General features: G+C 39.2%; 1 protein-coding gene across 1 annotated transcript in view; it reads right to left on the bottom strand.

The window, feature by feature from the left end:
- LOC106065162 (short transient receptor potential channel 7-like) overlaps window positions 1–17,572 on the bottom strand; it is a 354,560-nt gene that overhangs the window by 287,179 nt on the left and 49,809 nt on the right. The window contains exon 2 of the mRNA XM_056020485.1: window positions 3,842–5,258. Within this exon, the coding sequence (XP_055876460.1) occupies window positions 3,842–3,906 (65 nt within the window). The 5' untranslated portion in view covers window positions 3,907–5,258. The remainder of the gene's footprint in view (window positions 1–3,841; window positions 5,259–17,572) is intronic.

Raw genomic sequence — 17,572 nt, 5'->3', positions numbered from 1 at the left:
TCATGTTTTTCACAATCAGATTGGAGTTTTATTTTTGATTTGGTTTGTAAAAAAAAATATACTTTTGGTGACTTTGGACCTCGAAAAATGTGCAACCAAAAATGGTTTGAATGTCTATGTTTATCATGTTTATGTATCATTAAATGATTATGTCTATGTACACGTCAATGTTTATGTCTCTGTCTATGTCTATGTTTATGTGACACTCAGCAAGTCTCAATAAATTACTAGAATTGTTTATTTCCTCCGACCATCTCAATTCCTATTTTGCATAATACATAATTTAAAAAAACAACAACTCCATGTTCGATTCCAATCCAACAAACTAAAACACGGCCATCCATTTTTATCGCTCTTTATGAATTTACCTGAGCATCCGGTTTCATTTAATCCGATAATTGGCATCCCACTGCTCTTGTGGTGAAGACTAGAGAACAGTTAAGTTGGCAGTACAAAACGAAATATGGCGTTTAAGTGTTTAACAGTAGTTAAGGACTATACTGAATCGTTAATAGAGAATCAAAAAATAATAATCTCGTTATTTCACTTGATAGTTAAGTAATGATGGCAAGTTTAGAATGTTTTCATTTAGTAAGTATATAGTACATTACTTGTAGGTAGTTAACATTTGCCTAGTTACTAAGTGCGTATCTAGTAGGCTACTTGGACAAAATGTAGATGCTTAGCATGAGGGTAGCTAATATACAGCCAGTACATTGCCAGTACACAGTCAGTGCATAGCCTGTGTGTAGCCAACAGTGCACAACCATAGTACAAAGCCAGTACAAAGCAATAGTACACAGTCAATACATTACTAGTAAACAAGTAAACAGTCATAGTACACAGCAAATACAGAGCCACGCTACATAGCCATACTGCCCATTCAGTACTCAGCCAAACTACACAGCCATAGTATATAGCCTATACATTCCAAGTACACAGACATAGTACGCACCCAGATTATTTCACACATCACAGCCACAGTAAACCTCTAATATACAGCCATGCTAAACAGTCAGTACATTTCCAGTACACAGTCAGTACATTTCCAGTACACAACCAAGTACACTAGCAATGTGACAAGAAAAGCCATTGGAAAAGTCAATATCAACAGGTTGTTGTTTAACTTTATGACCTAACGACAGTTGATTCTGTGAGGAACGTAATTTAAACGAGAATTAAGCCAAGAAATCAATCAACTTTGAGTAACATCATGATTCCAATGGAAGTGCCTTAAAGCGCGCCTTGCTGTGCCACATCTTATCGTGGAAAGTGTACAGATGGAGGTAAGAGCTTTTATCACGGTGCATAACACAGGGACTATCTCGGCCTCTAACTCGTGTCTCTATCAAATGCAATACACTGACATGTATATGTTAAGTTCTGAGGTCACACCCGATAAGAAAGTTGTGTGTGTGTGACGAGATTCGTGTCACTGTGTTTGTTTTTTATTTTTAAAAAAAAAATGGATTGTTAGAATTGTTTCAGTTCGATGCCAGTGCATCATTCATCGTTGTCTTTCTGGTTTCATCTGAAAGTGTCAAGAAACTTGTCCACTCAACTAATACATGGTGTTGACTTGTATGGAAGTCTCCTCTGTTATATGTGTACACTAGCAAAGAAGTCACGCAATGGAGTCAAGCAAAGAAGTCAGGCAATAAAGTCAGGCAATAAAGTCAGGCAATAAAGTCAGGCAATGGAGCCAGGCAAAGAAGTCAAGAAATGAAGTCAGGCAATAAAGTCAGGCAATAAAGTCAGGCAAAGAAGAAGTCAAGTCAGGCAATAAAGTCAAGCAATGGAGTCAACCAATAAAGTCAGGCAATAAAGTCAAGCAATGGAGTCAAGCAATAAAGTCAGGCAATAAAGTCAAGCAATGGAGTCAAGCAATAAAGTCAGGCAATAAAGTCAAGCAATGGAGTCAAGCAATAAAGTCAGGCAATAAAGTCAAGCAATGGAGTCAAGCAATAAAGTCAGGCAATAGAGTCAAGCAATAAAGTAAGGCAATAAAGTCAAGCAATGGAGTCAAGCAATAAAGTCAGGCAATAAGTCAAGCAATGGAGTCAAGCAATAAAGTCAGGCAATAAAGTCAAGCAATGGAGTCAAGCAATGAAGTCAGGTCAAGAAACCAGTCAAGAAGTTAAACAAATAAGAGTCAAGCGAAGAAGTTAATGCAAAGAAGCGTCAGTTTCATTAGAAATCTTTTAAAACTGATGATAAATGTTCTCCAATACCATACTATAAAGATGTATAGGAAATGATCAGAATGTCTGATGTAACCTTTTGTTCTATCATTCTCTGTGTAGATAGGGTTTTATAAATAATTGTGTATGGGTGATTTGTGTTTTTTTAAATTATTTATCATGGTGAATATTGATAAAAGTACAGTATTTGTTGCAGATTCTCTGAAGTGTAGTTTCATTAAGAAGATAATCTAGAAATCAAAACAATTGTTTATCGGATAAAAACTGATGACGTAACAGTTTAAGGAAATGACGTAAGTAACGAGGCTAGAAGAAGTTTGGCCGTTCGACATTTTTCCTTGTTGCGAATAGACTTACTTTCTGCTGAAAGAAACATCTTGTGCTTTCCCTTATGTTTATTGATCCAAAAAATAAGTGTCTGTCAAAACGTGATGTGGAATCTATATATGTTACTGTGATGGCCAGGCTGCTTGTCGCAGCTCAGTGTATGTTATATACAGGGCCGGTCTTAGGCCACTTCAACCAATGCGGCCGCAGTGGGCCCCGCACTCTTATAGGCCCTGCGCGATGTGAATTCTAGGTGTAAATTATTAAATTAAACCATTTTAACTTACTATTAAAGGGTTCCTGGAATTCTCCCGAAATTATAAAATATAACAAAAATTCACGAAAATGTCCTGAGATTATTAAAATCGTCTGAAAACTGAGGCCCGTATAAGACATTGGCCCCAAATCACCACAATAGAAAGAAAACTATATGGAGAGCTCCCTGATTTGGAAACCACTGCGCAGTTCATCTCATGTATTGGTCTAGTCATATGAACACTCCAACATAACAATGAGAACGATGAAGAAGAAGAAGAAGTCTGAAAACTCATACAAATCTTAAAACAGACAAAATTGTCATTTCGATGTGTCATTCAATATGGAAAACGCCAACCCTACTCGCGATTTAAAAAAAAAACGACATGTAATAATAAGCCGAATTTTAACCAAAACAAGAACTTCAAATACTTAATTTACTTCAATAGTCACTAGCATACAAATATAGATCTAAATAACCTCTTAGAGTAAAAAAAAACAAAAGCGATATTTTGCTAGTCGATAGTAAATCTAAAAGTCAGATCTGAATGTTTATCGGCTTTTTGTTGGAAAACTACTGTAGATGGCTCGTCAAGTTAAGTTGACTGTGATTTTGTACTTAGCAAAGTATGAATAAAATGCAAAGACGAATTTATTTTCTAATACAAAATCTTAATTTTCCCTTATTATCCTTATCACAGTTTGTACTGCCCCCGCGACCAGTAGGAACGGTCCTGGTTATATAGAACAATACTTGTAACAAAATAGGTGTTACAATAAATGAATTAAAGACAAAACTGCTCTACGTTGTATCTGAAAGAAATGTGAACTTACACAATGAATATGTCACAGTCATTAATATCCATGGTCTCTCGTGCTGTCCACATGTTGAATGGCATAGAAAAACAAAATTACTGTCTCAAATAAGTGTCTCAAATAACTGTCTCAAATAAGTGTCTCAAATAAGTGTCCACTTGTCTCACGGAAAGACCAGAAAAGAAAGAAAGAAAGAGGCCTAGTATAAAGAGGAGGAGAGAGAAAGGTTTTCAATAACTTACCCGGTGAAGTTGTCCAACTCTTCCATCTCGGAGAGGGATATCCTGTTATAACCACGCAGCGTCATTCTGCTCTGTTCAGGACAGGCTACTAGGAGCACAATGGTGATTGGTGATGGCGAACCCCCTGGAGGGTCCTGATCTCATAGGGGAAAAAATGGAAAGATAAACGCTGGGAGGATCAGTTGAGTCGCCCCTGGATGTTCATGACGAGGGAGTGATGCTAGAACTCACTCCTGACGTAAGGAAGAAAAGCCTGCAAGTCCAGTGCGATGCCATTCTGAGATGCTTACTTTCAACGAGTGTCATTCTGAGATGTCACATGGCTTGACAATATCAAATAAATATTTACATTTCCATACACACTAATTGTATGTTTAAAAACCCAGCAAAAACAAAAATGAATCTACAACCAGTCAATGTAAGGCACTAAGTGAAATTGAAATCCACATCAATATCGAACTGAATGAAATTTGTACACCAATATTTAAACTTATTTTCGGAGAAATCTCTCAGAAGCAACACTGAAATACAAAAGCCATTTGCTGTAACTGAAATACAAAAGCCATTTGCTGTAACTGAAATACACACACCAGGGTAGTAAGTACGATTCCCAAGAATTCTGTTATACTTCTTAAGACGGCCGTCTCCAGACGATAGAACAGAAATCCACTCCAGCTTCCTTCTCTTAAGCAAAAAAAAAAAATATAACAGAATGGCTTCAAATTTTTGGAATTTTAATTGTTTAATTTGTCTCCTTTCAAAAAACCGCCATGAACGTGTTGTAAGATTCTCGTTGGGCTACAGCAGCCAATGTTGTGGTGTTAACAAGTAGCTGACTTGAGTTGCGCCTCACAAATTAGGCAAGAATTTTGTAATTGATGCTCCGAAATGAATTTATGACGTCATCGCCGGCGTTTTCACCTTCCTGCATGTGTGTGAGTGAGATTATGCATGTACTCGTGGGGTGTGGGAGGGAGGAGTGGGTGTCCAGACGATCACAGGACAGAAGTGAAGGAGGTACTTAAGATTGAAACTAATGGATGTCTGTGTGGCGAGCGTTCAAACCCTGCAGTTGTTTTTCTATGCAGACAACAAGCTATTGCCTTGTCCTTTGTCTAGCCGTCCTCTTGATCTGGAACGTTTGTACGTGGTTACTAAGTTACTTGGTTACCTAGCCACGTTATTAACTAGTAACTTTCTTACCTTGCTTCTTGGTTACCTAGTTACTTGATTATCTAGTTACTAGGTTGACTAGATACCTGATTAGCTCGTTACTTGATAGTTACCTGTTACTTTTTGTTAAGCTTGGATGTCTTCTATATTTATTGAGTTTTGTTTCTGAAGTTGTGTGCAGTCGTTGCCTCAAGACGTTTATTACAAGAGCTGGTCGGACGTTGTTTTGCAGGACGCTGTATACCTGAGCCACGTGGGAAAGAAAACAAAATAGCATGTTATTAATTCATTAATGTAATAATTAGATTAACCCATAATGTACCAAACATAATGCAGTAAACATAATGCAGTAAAAATATCGTAGATACTTAGTCAATTCAATTTGTACTGCAAAAGTCAACATGATGTTATTACAATACAGTAGTTATGATAAGTTGTTTTATAAAGTCTAGTTATTCTACTGTAACATAAGATGTACATCTCACTAATCATAATGTAATGGCCATGGAATATTGAAAACAAAATGGTTACGGAGTGGAAGTTATAAGGTAGTTACCATAGTGTTTAAGTTGTTGCAGCATGAGTGTTAACAGGGCCGGATCTAAGGGAGGGCAGGCAGAAGTACAACCCCAAGGGGGATCCACAAGAAAGGAGCCTCTACAATAGAGATCAATAAATGACCACGTGGTGTTTACTTTTAAGACTTCGACTTGTTTGTTTTCCTCCATGTTCAGCTTTGGATATAAGCATTCATTTGAATAAGCTGATTTTTTATTAAAGCTTTCGTAGAAGTGTAGGGGACTCCACTTTCTTTAATCCGGCCCTGACGTTAAGACAAAAGACCAGTAGACAACGTCTAGTATATTTCTACAATTCTAGTCTTGAACTCAATCTATCTATATATATAATTCTCTTTTTCCCTCAACAGTTTAAACGAGTAGTAAGGAGTAAAGGAAAGACCACTCTGCGGATAGTCCACGAGAAAACAAGAGGGTGGGGGAGGGAGAACACGTAGTCACAACCTAGCAGGGCAGAACCGTTGCAATATCACTTTTTTTTTTTTATTTCTACCTCACGTTGAAAAAAAAAAGGGGGGGGGGTAATCTACTCTGTAGTAACTATCGAAGTGACAGAGCACGCTCAAGAGTTTGGACACAATGGAAAGATCACTCTTTTATTTTTGCAACTCGGACGGAGGGAGTTATGCAAGGTTATTTAAGAGTGAAAAAAAAAAAGACAAATGTCGTCTGTATATTTCAGGAGATTGGTATGAGTTTTCAAAAGATTTTAATAATTTCCGGATATTTCCAGGACTTTTTTGTATATTTTGCAATTTCAGGAGATTTCCAGGACCTCCTATTAAATCGACAGGAGGCCGCGGGAAATCTGTTATAAGTTATAAAATGGTTTAATTTAATAATTTATACACCTAAAATTAGCGCGGGTCCTATAAAAGTGCTGGGCCCACTGCGGTCGCATAGGTTGCAGTGGCCTAAGGTTGGTCCTGCAAGATAGCGGAGTATGCTACGCCGCCGGTCGACTAGTATATTTAATTCTCTTAATGGCTCAACAGTTTGGACACCAAGACGCAAAGGAGAGATCACTTTTTTATTTCTAAAAGTCGGACTAGAGTTACCCCACTTAACTTAGCGGTGAAAAAGACACTTACCAATTACGGGTATTGCATAATGCCGGGATTTTTTTTTTTTTTTTTTTTGTCTCGCGTAGGATTGGCGTTTTCCATATTGAATAAGACCCCAAAATGACAATTTTTGTCTATATATTTCAGGAGATTGGTATGAGTTTTCAAAAGATTTTAATAATTTCCGGAGATTTCTAGGACGTTTTCGTATATTTTGCAATTTCAGGAGATTCCAGGAGCTCTTGGTAAATCGGGAGGCCGCAGGAAATCTGTTATAAGTTATAAAATGGTTTAATTTAATAATTTACACCTAGAATTAGCGCGGGTCCTATGAAAGTGCGAGCCCACTGCGGTCGCATAGGTTGCAGTGGCCAAAGGCTGGCCCTGCAAAATAGCGACTAGTGTGTTATAAAATGCAAGTAACCGTATCACTGAACTATAAAATCATACATTGGCCTCCTTCAGTCGTAAAACGACTATGGTTCATCTCAAACACTTTTTCATATGGCTGTGAAGCCCTATTTTGGAGAGACGCTCACGTCCACATATATTGCAGGTCAAGGTGGCTTTCGCTTTGGTGGTAGAGGAGCTGGCTATTTTCCGTGTGGCACACTTTTCTTCAAGAATCGAGGCCCATGTTTTCTCGCTGTCCATAGCTTTCTTGGTCACCGTCTCTCTCCAATTAGTGCGGTCTAAGGCTATCTCTTCTCAATGGTCAGTATCAATGTTTACTGATTTTAAATCCCTTTTTCTCACATTAACATAACGGCGGGTAACGGAGGTGGGGGCGACCAGTTTTTCTTGAGCCAGACCAAGTTACCCATACAGAATGATTTTTGGGATGCGATTGTCCTCCATCCGGCGAACATGTCCAAGCCAGCGCAGGCGGCCTGAGGACCGTAACATCAACTCTTCTAACTAAAGCTCTGGTAACGTCACGTGCATGTTGTCTTGGTGTTTCTATTTCTGCTGTCTTGAATGGTGTCCTAGCTCAAATAGTGGTGGAAGAATAAAAAGCTGATCAGTTGCTGCCATCGTGTTTAGATTTCATCTCATCAAAGATATGTAGAGTTTAAATAGTCAACTTGAGTTAGCTCCAGTCAAGACAATTTTATATACTAATCAGTTCTAGAAAGTCATTTATATTTACAGATCTAACGCAAAGTTTGTTTGTTAGAATGTTTCTGATTTATACAAAGATTTTAATAACTCACTCTGTCTGTCAGGTCAAAAGTCTGTACACGTTATTTCTCTCACACCCATTCTCGGATCAAAACTTTGCACAATTACTCATTGGCATAGACAAAACATTGATCAATAAAAAAAGAATCAATTAGTCAATTAATTCTTGGTAATTAAATATTATATTTGATACCAACATGGTAAACTAATCCTGCAGTATTTATAAATATGGCTAAATATGTAGCGTTTCACCTTAGATATTCGAATACGTTATTTCTCCTACATCCCTTCTCGGATCAAGTTGAAACTTTTTAAAAAAATTTACCTCAAAAAACATGAATCAATTAAAAAAACAACTAAACAAACAGTCAATTAATTCTTAGTAGTTATTTTGATTTATATTTAAAAAAGGGAAATTACTTCTACATTATTGAGATAGCTGCAGGTGAATAATTCTTTCCCTTAGATAAGCTGTGTTTTTTTTATAAAAGAATTCTTTCTAATTTGATTGTTATGAGAGCATTCTGTGCCTCCAGAAGTACTTTAGGTGGACTGTGTGAATGAATATCTTGTACTGTATAGTCAGAGCCATCATGACCCATTGTGCAATGTGTACTGTATAGTCAGAGCCATCATGACCCATTGTGCAATGTGTACTGTATAGTCAGAGCCATCATGACCCATTGTGCAATGTGTACTGTATAGTCAGAGCCATCATGACCCATTGTGCAACGTGTGCCAGGGACACAGGCGGTCCAACTTTCAGACAAGCCAAAACGTTTTGACAAGGTGACTTTTTAAAAAAGAAATTAATGAAAAATAAATGACAGCGACCAATGGACTCAGTACTTAATGTTTTTTTTTAAATGTATATGTTCCTTTGTTATATAAGCATCGTCAGTAAATTGTTTCAGTAGCCTAATACAATTTTGGTCTGCATTGGAAAAGTAGTACAATTATTTTATAGACCTAAGATGGGGTACACATTTCACTATCACGTAGCAAATAAGCTGGCTTCCATAAGAAGCGCTGATAGGTCTACAGACTTTCCGCCATCACAAATCTCTAAGGTTGGAATAACCAAATAACTCTGATCCGTTATCTCCCTCACAAACACACATACAAACACACATACACAAGAAACTAAAATTGGCGTTTTTTTTTTCTTTTTGTATCAGCCATTGCAATGCGCGGTTATTGTCGTGCTCAGAAAATATGACTTGCTGGTATCGATGTCGTGATTTGACAGTCTTCGTGTATCGAGCTTTAGTCAAGAGCAGCCGAGATGCTCTAATTACAGGCTATGTAATCAAGTTGTTTTTTAGTCTTCCTTTTGGTGTGGAAGGAGAGAGAGGGGTGGACATGGCATGTGTACGCGAGTGTGTCTAAGTGTGTATTTGTGTGTGTGTGATTGAGTGCTTGAGTATGACTGAGTGTGTGATAGAGTGTGTGATAGAGTGAGTGATATAGTGTGTGGGTGTGTGATAGAGTGTTTTATAGAGTGTGTGATAGAGTGTATGGGTGTGTAGCTGAGTGTGTGGGTGTGTGAGAGAGTGTGTGATAGAGTGTGTGATAGAGTGTGTGATAGAGTGTGTGATAGAGTGTGTGATAGAGTGTGTGATAGAGTGTGTGATAGAGTGTGTGGATTTGTAGCTGAGTGTGTAAGTGTGTGATAGAGTGTGTGATAGAGTGTGTGATAGAGAGTACGGGTGTCTAGCTGAGTGTGTGAGTGTGTTATAAAGTGTGTGATAGAGTGTATGATAGAGTGTATGGGTGTGTAGCTGAGGGTGTGAGTGTGTGATAGAGTGTGTGATAGTGTGTGTGATAGAGTGTTTGATAGAGTGTGTGATAGAGAGTATGGGTGTGTAGCTGAGTGTGTGGGTGTGTGATAGAGTGTGTGATAGAGAGTACGGGTGTGTAGCTGAGTGTGTGACAGAGTGTATGATAGAGTGTATGATAGAGTGTGTGACAGAGTGTATGATAGAGTGTATGATAGAGTGTTTGATAGAGTGTATGATAGAGTGTTTGATAGAGTGTATGATAGAGTGTGTGACAGAGTGTATGATAGAGTGTATGATAGAGTGGGTGATAGAGTGTATGATAGAGGGAATGGGTGTGTAGCTGAGTGTACGGGTGTGTAGCTGAGTGTATGCTTGTGTGATAGAGTGTATGGGTGTGTGATAGAGTGTATGGGTGTGTGATAGAGTGTGTGGGTGTGTGATAGAGTGTGTGGGTGTGTGATAGAGTGTGTGGGTGTGTGATAGAGTGTTTGAGTGTGTGATAGAGTGTTTAAGTGTGTGATAGAGTGTATGGGTGTGTGATAGAGTTTATGGGTGTGTGATAGAGTGTATGGGTGTGTGATAGAGTGTATGGGTGTGTGATAGAGTTTATAGGTATGTGATAGAGTGTGTGGGTGTGTGATAGAGTGTATGGGTGTGTGATAGAGTTTATAGGTATGTGATAGAGTGTATGGGTGTGTGATAGAGTGTATGGGTGTGTGATAGAGTTTATAGGTATGTGATAGAGTGTATGGGTGTGTGATAGAGTGTGTGGGTGTGTGATAGGGTGTGTGATAGAGTGAGCGGGTGTGTGATAGAGTGTGTGGGTGTGTGATAGAGTGTATCGGTGTGTGATAGAGTGTGTGGGTGTGTGATAGAGTGTGTGGGTGTGTGATAGAGTGAGTTGGTGTGTGATAGAGTGTGTGATAGAGAGTACGGGTGTGTAGCTGAGTGTGTGACAGAGTGTATGATAGAGTGTATGATAGAGTGTGTGACAGAGTGTATGATAGAGTGTATGATAGAGTGTTTGATAGAGTGTATGATAGAGTGTTTGATAGAGTGTATGATAGAGTGTGTGACAGAGTGTATGATAGAGTGTATGATAGAGTGGGTGATAGAGTGTATGATAGAGGGAATGGGTGTGTAGCTGAGTGTACGGGTGTGTAGCTGAGTGTATGCTTGTGTGATAGAGTGTATGGGTGTGTGATAGAGTGTATGGGTGTGTGATAGAGTGTGTGGGTGTGTGATAGAGTGTGTGGGTGTGTGATAGAGTGTGTGGGTGTGTGATAGAGTGTTTGAGTGTGTGATAGAGTGTTTAAGTGTGTGATAGAGTGTATGGGTGTGTGATAGAGTTTATGGGTGTGTGATAGAGTGTATGGGTGTGTGATAGAGTGTATGGGTGTGTGATAGAGTTTATAGGTATGTGATAGAGTGTGTGGGTGTGTGATAGAGTGTATGGGTGTGTGATAGAGTTTATAGGTATGTGATAGAGTGTATGGGTGTGTGATAGAGTGTATGGGTGTGTGATAGAGTTTATAGGTATGTGATAGAGTGTATGGGTGTGTGATAGAGTGTGTGGGTGTGTGATAGGGTGTGTGATAGAGTGAGCGGGTGTGTGATAGAGTGTGTGGGTGTGTGATAGAGTGTATCGGTGTGTGATAGAGTGTGTGGGTGTGTGATAGAGTGTGTGGGTGTGTGATAGAGTGAGTTGGTGTGTGATAGAGTGTGTGGGTGGGTGATAGAGTGTGTGGGTGTGTGATAGAGTGTATGGGTGTGTGATAGAGTGTATGGGTGTGTGATAGAATGTATGGGTGTGTGATAGAGTGTGTGGGTGTGTGATAGAGTGAGCGGGTGTGTGATAGAGTGTGTGGGTGTGTGATAGAGTGTATCGGTGTGTGATAGAGTGTGTGGGTGTGTGATAGAGTGAGTTGGTGTGTGATAGAGTGTGTGGGTGTGTGATAGAGTGTGTGGGTGTGTGATAGAGTGTATGGGTGTGTGATAGAGTGTATGGGTGTGTGATAGAGTGTGTGGGTGTGTGTAGAGTGTATGGGTGTGTGATAGAGTGTGTGGGTGTGTGATAAAGTGTGTGGGTGTGTGATAGAGTGTATGGGTATGTGCTAGAGTGTGTGATAGAGTGTATGGTTGTTTGATAGAGTGTATGTGTGATATATATATATATATATATATATATATATATATATATATATATATATATATATATATATATATATATATATATATATATATATATATATATATATATATATAACTATAATGCAAATTCATCATTTTTTTTGTTCCATGTATAATGTCAGGCGGCAAGAGCTTATTAGACCGAATCAAACATGGGAACTTTCAAGTTCAGTGATGCCACTCAAAGGCAAGACATGTTGCATGGCGTTATACATCGTACAAGCAAGGTATTGAAAACATGCTTCTCGTTTTGTTAGCAGTTAGTGAGTCAGCCAATAAGTTACACTTTGTTTTTATTCCTACTTTCGTCTTGCTGACAATCACAAATGTGAAGAATTTATTTTCACTTGTCATAATTATATTGCATTTTTCTGATAGCAATACCCCTTTAGCATATGGCCTCTCGCATGCAAAAGTAAGAAAACAATTTTGAACAAATCTGAATGTCGAGTTTATTTTATTTAGTTGAATTTATTATTCGTTTTTCTTTATTGAATACTATTATATTTCAGATGACGCGAGTTTTTAAAACTAGTCACGTGACGGCTTAACGATACATGTTGTGGTATTAATAGATCAATTTATTTTGTTCTTTGGAATAACTGAAAAATGCGCTAAAATAAGGCAGAATCAAGCAACACATTATCATAGCTTCTATATTTACTTCTTTCATTACACAGAACATATACAATGGTGACTGGTTTTTCTAAACATAAAATGATATTTGTTGTTGTAACAAACAGTACGTCGTTTTCTTGTACAACTCTGGACAACACAACTCTGGACAACACAACTCTGGACAACACAACTCTGGACAACACAACTCTGGGCAACACTATTCTGGACAACACAACTCTGGACAACACAACTCTGGACAACACAACTCTGGACAACACAACTCTGGACAACACAACTCTGGACAACACAACTCTGGACAACACAACTCTGGGCAACACTATTCTGGACAACACAACTCTGGGCAACACAACTCTGGACAACACTATTCTGGACAACACAACTCTGGACAACACAACTCTGGACAACACAACTCTGGGCAACACTATTCTGGACAACACTATTCTGGACAACACTATTCTGGACAACACTATTCTGGACAACACTTTCTGGACAACACTATTCTGGACAACACTATTCTGGACAACCTTATTCTGGACAACACTATTCTGGACAACACTATTCTGGACAACACTATTCTGGACAACACTATTCTGGACAACACTATTCTGGACAACACTATTCTGGACAACCTTATTCTGGACAACACTATTCTGGACAACACTATTCTGGACAACACTATTCTGGACAACACTATTCTGGACAACACTATTCTGGACAACACTATTCTGGACAACACAACTCTGGACAACACAACTCTGGACAACACTAAAGCTCTTGACCTTTTACAATTTAAACCCTACAGTTTCTATTTTGTTGAGTATTAAAAACGTTAGTGGATTAAGCCCCTTACAGGATATTACAATACACAGAACTTTGTGATTTTATTTAGATGGAGAATGAATTCCCATCACATTATTGATCGACAATTATATTGCTGCATAGTTTTAACCCTCTGATAGCCGCTCGGTAATTCTCGCTCGGAAATCAATGTTTTATTTTCAAGGAAATAGTCAATTAAAGTCTTACAAGATTAGGTTGAAAAATAAACTTTTGTTTAGCAGACGAGCAATTATTTAGCAGACGATAATTTGTTTACTCGATGCAGTTTGGCTTATGAGAGAAACCGATGACCTATGAGCCAAGAAATGCAGTGATGGGATGACCAACAGACTTAAAAGTGCATTTCGGTCATGAGAGTAAGTGATGTGATGACCAACAGACTTAAAAGTGCAGTTTGACTACGTAAGCTGGCAATGAACTATCCAAAAGACTATGTCTGAGCAGTCCATGTTTGACTACTATCCAATAGACTATGTCTGAGCAGTCCATGTTTGACTACTATCCAATAGACTATGTATGAGCAGTCCATGTTTGACTACTATCCTTATACCCACAAATCAGCGACGAGTTTCTCCCATTACCCTGACATCGATTCTCTGTCAGTTAGACGATGATTTCACTTGGTCATCGTCTGACCATTGGTCAGTCTCTAGATTAACGAGACGTGTAAATGTAATTTCATCTCTCATATGGCCCCAGTGTACATTCTAGTTGATTGCCAACATGTTTTATATCAAGTCTATTGAAGGTCAATAGAAACAATGTAAATAATAAGGCTACATTTACATTTGTGATTTATATTCAAAGGCGGCGCCTCCATCTATGTCACTAGTCTGTACCCAAAAGCTTTAGTTTTTGAAGTGGCAAAAATAAGCAAATATTGTCTGGTGCCAATTTGTACATAAATAATAAGCTAATACCCCTAACCCTGACAAATCAAAACTTCATGGCTGGAGGGTGAAACCAGGACACAGATCTCAAAAACGGGTCTAACATTTTTCCTAGAAATTTAACAGTTGCTGTATATCGCTAACGAAGAATGACTATCTCGTTAGCCACCTTATGAAAACTCTAGTTTGACAGTTAGAATTGTTCAAAGTAAACCAAAAGAAAGACAAAATTATAACAATGAAAACCCAAACGTTTTAATACATTTTAAATTTAATTTTTTTTCTTCTCCGACTTTTAGGTCTCAAAATGAATTTGATCAAAACCTTGTTAAGAATTCTATTACACTGTTTTCATATCTGTCATGTCATGTTTGTTACAAAGTCCGTGCTTCACCCTATAACCAAGAGATTTGGCATCCCTCAGTGGTTCACACTAAAACCATATTGAATCATCAACAGTACAAAAGTTCTGCATAAACATTCCTAGATTCCATGCACTAACTGTAATATCAAACGTCTGAACGGAACCATTGAGAAGTAACATTGCAAAGATTTTTTTTTGAAGCCAATAAAGGCCAAATTGTTGACTCCATAGGTTATAATGTAAAAGGACTCCACGTGAGCAACGGTCTTTCTAGCATGTAGGAGCACTAAGAGACTTTCTTTTTAAATTGCCATGTACAATGTCATTTAGAACTAACAATCACACAATGGCACAAGCAATTCGTAGGATTGAAAGTCCTTCCCTAAAGTCGTCATTACAAAAATGTCTCCAGCGTGGTCAAGAGGCTAAGTATGTTTGAAATTGGCTTGGCTTGGCCCCCTACGAAGGGGGCTCGAGGTTCGACACCCGACTCGAGCAGAGTTGTGTTTACTGAGCGCCTAAAGACAGCACGGATACCCCTCGCCCCCACTGGTCCACAAACGACATAGACCATAGAGCTCTGAGCATGCTATAAGCATGAAAGTAGCGCTATATAAAAACTATAATTTTTATTTAAAGGAGTTCTGATAACTATCAACTTTCCTTGACAAAGCTACCTATTCTATTAGTATAACTATTACTATCGAAGGGGTATAAGTCAGAAGTCTACACAACTAGTGACAATCAGTGTTGTTGCCGTTTTATGTTATTTACTTAATTAGTATGAAAAGAACAATGCCTGCGCTTGGTGAGACACACATTCTATAGAGGAGAGAGCAAGAGACTCAAATCTCAATGGAAAGAATAAAACAGTTTTAAAATGTCTTTGTGAGACCAAATCGCGTTTGATAGCTACTGGCATGGAGTATGACACTTGACAGGATCTAGTGGCTAGATCATGAGCATCTAGAGCCCCACAGCGGTGTCTTACCTGGGATCACGCCACCTTCTCAAATGATTTGGACAACATCACCTATGGTTTTCTGGTCGTTGTCCCGAAATTAAGGGCAAGATCGAAAGTCTGTACACAGCTATTACATTTAGGTTTGAATCACTGTTTGAAACATTCCTATCAAATTAATAAAAAGATAACCCACTACAGTTTGACTCATTGCCTTGCTAAGTATTTCAGTACCGATAACAAGGTGGTAAAGTAAGGCTTGAGCCATTGCCTCGGCAAAAGTCTTATTGACAGTCTCCTGGTTTAATATTAGATTCGATTTAATATGTGTAGTGTAACTGAGTTGATTTTCTGCGTGCGTCCAGCGTGTCAGAAGGTCGTGCCCAATGTGTGTGTTTCATGTCCAGTGTGTGTACAGACTGCATCAGTGTTATGCGAGACGTGCTGGTTTCATTCACTGTTTACTGTAGTCTAATTTAGTCGAATAAAGTCATGGTATTGGTAGACTAGTCGTTATCATTTCATTACAATATGAAATTGACCAACTTGCATGTTTGTCACGCAGTTAATTCTAAAGACTTGGTGTAGCTAATACCTGGCGACTTGGTGAAGCTAATACCTGGCGACTTGGTGAAGCTAATACCTGGCGACTTGGTGAAGCTAATACCTGGCGACTTGGTGAAGCTAATACCTGGCGACTTGGTGCAGCTAACACCTGGTGACGTCGTGAAGCTAATACCTGGCGACTTGGTGAAGCTTATACCTGGCGACTTGTTGAAGCTAATACCTGGCGACTTGGTATAGCTAATACCTGGCGACTTGGTGAAGCTAATACCTGGCGACGTGGTGAAGCTAATACCTGGCGACTTGGTGAAGCTAATACCTGGCGACTTGGTGAAGCTAGTACCTGGCGACTTGGTGAAGCTAATACCTGGCGACTTGGGGAAGCTAATACCTGGCGACTTGGTGAAGCTAATACCTGGCGACTTGATGAAGCTAATACCTGGTGACTTCTTGAATCTAATACCTGGTGACTTGTTGAAGCTAATACCTGGCGACTTTTTGAAGCTGATACTTGGCGACTTGTTGAAGCTAATACCTGGTGACTTGGTGAAGCTAATACCTGGCGACTTGTTGAAGCTGACACCTGGCGACTTGGTGTAGCTAATACCTGGTGACTTGTTGAAGCTAACACCTGGCGACTTGGTGAAGCTAATACCTGGCGACTTGTTGAAGCTGACACCTGGCGACTTGGTGTAGCTAATACCTGGTGACTTGTTGAAGCTAACACCTGGCGACTTGGTGAAGCTAATACCTGGCGACTTGTTGAAGCTGACACCTGGCGACTTGGTGTAGATAATACCTGGTGACTTAGTGAAGCTAACACCTGATGACTTGGTGAAGCTAATACCTGGTGACTTGGTGAAGTTAATACCTGGTGACTTGTTGAAGCTAACACCTGGCGACTTGGTGAAGCTAATACCTGGTGACTTGGTGAAGTTAATACCTGGTGACTTTTTGAAGCTAACACCTGGCGACTTGGTGAAGGTAATACCTGGTGACTTGGTGAAGTTAATACCTGATGACTTGTTGAAGCTAATACCTGGTGACTTAGTGAAGCTAATACCTGATGACTTGGTGAATTTAATACCTGGTGACTTGGTGAAGCTAATACCTGGTGACTTGTTGAAGCTAATACCTGGCGACTTGTTGAAGCTAATACCTGATGACACTGTGAAGCTAATACCTGGCGACTTGGTGAAGCTAATACCTGGCGACTTGGTGAAGCTAATACCTGGCGACTTGGTAAAGCTAATACCTGGCGACTTGGTGAAGCTAATACCTGGCGACTTGGTGAAGCTAATACCTGGTGACTTGGTGAAGCTAATACCTGGCGACTTGTTGAAGCTGACACCTGGCGACTTGGTGTAGCTAATACCTGGTGACTTGTTGAAGCTAACACCTGGCGACTTGGTGAAGCTAATACCTGGCGACTTGTTGAAGCTGACACCTGGCGACTTGGTGTAGATAATACCTGGTGACTTAGTGAAGCTAACACCTGATGACTT

This window comes from Biomphalaria glabrata, chromosome 2 (genome assembly GCF_947242115.1).
Source record: "Biomphalaria glabrata chromosome 2, xgBioGlab47.1, whole genome shotgun sequence".
NCBI lineage: Eukaryota > Metazoa > Mollusca > Gastropoda > Planorbidae > Biomphalaria > Biomphalaria glabrata.
This window is presented reverse-complemented; position numbering and strand designations above follow the sequence as displayed.